General features: G+C 53.9%; 2 protein-coding genes and 1 long non-coding RNA gene across 3 annotated transcripts in view; 1 reads left to right on the top strand and 2 right to left on the bottom strand.

Moving 5' to 3' along the window:
- The window catches only part of LOC114004660 (uncharacterized), an 828-nt gene extending 661 nt beyond the window's left edge, over positions 1-167 (bottom strand). The window contains exon 1 of the long non-coding RNA XR_003546762.1: positions 38-167. This is a non-coding gene — a long non-coding RNA (uncharacterized LOC114004660). The remainder of the gene's footprint in view (positions 1-37) is intronic.
- The window catches only part of ILK (integrin linked kinase), an 8,135-nt gene extending 7,147 nt beyond the window's left edge, over positions 1-988 (top strand). Inside the window, exons 11-13 of the mRNA XM_006161990.3 lie at positions 64-163; positions 271-401; positions 580-988. Coding sequence (XP_006162052.1) covers positions 64-163; positions 271-401; positions 580-729 — 381 coding nt within the window. The 3' untranslated portion in view covers positions 730-988. The remainder of the gene's footprint in view (positions 1-63; positions 164-270; positions 402-579) is intronic.
- TAF10 (TATA-box binding protein associated factor 10) lies at positions 963-1,920 on the bottom strand (the record flags this gene model as incomplete). Its single annotated transcript, XM_014593046.1, is given in 4 exon segments — positions 963-1,129; positions 1,278-1,392; positions 1,478-1,542; positions 1,766-1,920. Coding segments are annotated over 4 exon segments (425 nt in total), but the record flags the coding sequence as incomplete, so codon positions are not given.
- Positions 1,921-2,028: the final 108 nt, after the last annotated feature.

A 2,028-nucleotide genomic window follows, 5' to 3' on the forward strand; every position in this document is an offset into this window, starting at 1 on the left:
CCCCCCCAAGATTTTGCCTATCTAAAAAAGGACTCACCTCCTTCCACATCTTCTCTTCCTCAGATTGATGAGGACATGACTGCCCGAATCAGCATGGCCGATGTCAAGTTCTCTTTCCAATGCCCTGGGCGCATGTATGCACCTGCATGGGTGGCCCCTGAAGGTGGGTCAGGGTGTTGTATTGGGAGGGAGGGAGGGACCATCTCAGCAGTAGTGCAAAGGGGCAGAGACAGGACACATAGCTGGAACAGATAAGCCCTATCCCTCCAGCTCTGCAGAAGAAGCCTGAAGACACAAACAGACGTTCAGCAGACATGTGGAGTTTTGCAGTGCTTCTGTGGGAACTAGTGACACGGGAGGTACCATTTGCTGACCTCTCCAATATGGAGATTGGAATGAAGGTGAGAGCAAAACTACATATGCTTGTGTTGGGGGAATGGTGATGGTGATGGTAGTAGTAGGCCTTTGCTCTTCTTATATCTGTTCAGTCATAGAGTAGCTGTGCTCCAAGTGCCATAAGCTTCTTTTCACCTAAGACTCCAATTCTAGGGCTCACCTTGTTTTTCCTTGCATTTGCAGGTGGCGCTGGAAGGTCTCCGGCCTACCATCCCACCAGGCATTTCCCCCCATGTGTGTAAGCTCATGAAGATCTGCATGAATGAAGACCCTGCTAAGCGACCCAAGTTTGACATGATTGTGCCTATCCTGGAGAAGATGCAGGACAAATAGGACTAGAAGGTCCTTGCCTGAACTCCAGAGGTTGTCAGGACATGGTTGGGGGAGTGCACCTCCCAAAGCAGCAGACCTCTGGTTACCTCCCCTGCCTCCAGTCATGGTACTACCCCAGCCATGGGGCCCATCCCTGCCCCCATCCCTACCACAGTGGCCCCAAAAGGGGCTGGGATCAGAGCTTTGTCACTTGCCACACGGTGTCTCCCAATATGGGAGGGATCAGCCCCGCCTGTCACAATAAAGTTTATTACGAAAACAGGCTGGTGTTGGGACAAGGGGACAAACAAGAACATTTAGGTTGGGTGGCTCAGGTGAAGTAGTGTGGCTTCTTCACATTGATGCCATACTCGCTGAGGGCAGGGGTCAAGTCCTCCATGGTTAGAGTATACTTGCGGTCCTGAGGGAAGAGAGAAAAGCACAAGCTGAGCGCAGGAATCCGACTTCAATCCCAGTAGGCGACCCACAGCAGGTCTTTTACCTCCCCTCAGGATAAGTCCCCACTACTCTGGAGAATAATTACTGATTCAGTGAACCTTCCCTCACACCTTGCTTTTGCTCCTGGAGCTGCCAGAGGCCGTGCCCTTCATCTTGCAGTGCTGTAGGGCATCGTTGGCAATATCTGAGATGAATTTCTGGGCAGCTAGGGAGATGAGCCGAATTCTAGAGAGAAGAGAACTGGTATGAGAACAAGGGACAACACACTGCACCGGTACCTAAAGCGCCAACCTGCCTTAGGTTTACTCACATGCGTGGATCTGAGGCCTCAAAGCCAGCGCGGTTCAGGTAGTAACCAGTCACTGCATCTGGGATCTGAGAAATCAATTAGATAACTGTCAGTGGTAATCCTGTACCTGGCTGGGCTCAGCAGGAGGGGTGAGGGAAATGGAGGACAGGCCTGGCTCTCTGGAAGCTGACAGTGTGGGTGGGCAGAGGGAATAAATCACAAGAGCTAAAGGGGTGCAAATTTAAGACGTCGACGTGGCAAACGGCTGAATGCTGGCGTGAGGATGGCCTGCTCAGGCGGGAAGCCCACCGTAGGCGTGTAATCCTCCAGCTGCATCAAGAAGTCCACCAGAGGCGTGCTGGACACCACGGGCTTCACGTCTCCGTTGGCCGCGCTCGGCAGTACGTAAACCCCGTTAGACATGGCCCCCTCCGGGGGCGCCGCACCACCTGCCGTCACCGGAGCTGGAGGAGAACCAGCAAACTGAGATATGGAGGGGGGAGGCGCAGGGACCCAGCCAGGTCCGTCGTAGACCCTGTGGCCTCGCCCGCCGCTGGGCCAAGTCCAAGGCA

The sequence above is a fragment of the Tupaia chinensis genome, unplaced genomic scaffold (genome assembly GCF_000334495.1).
Source record: "Tupaia chinensis unplaced genomic scaffold, TupChi_1.0 Scaffold139491_1, whole genome shotgun sequence".
Classification (NCBI taxonomy): domain Eukaryota; kingdom Metazoa; phylum Chordata; class Mammalia; order Scandentia; family Tupaiidae; genus Tupaia; species Tupaia belangeri.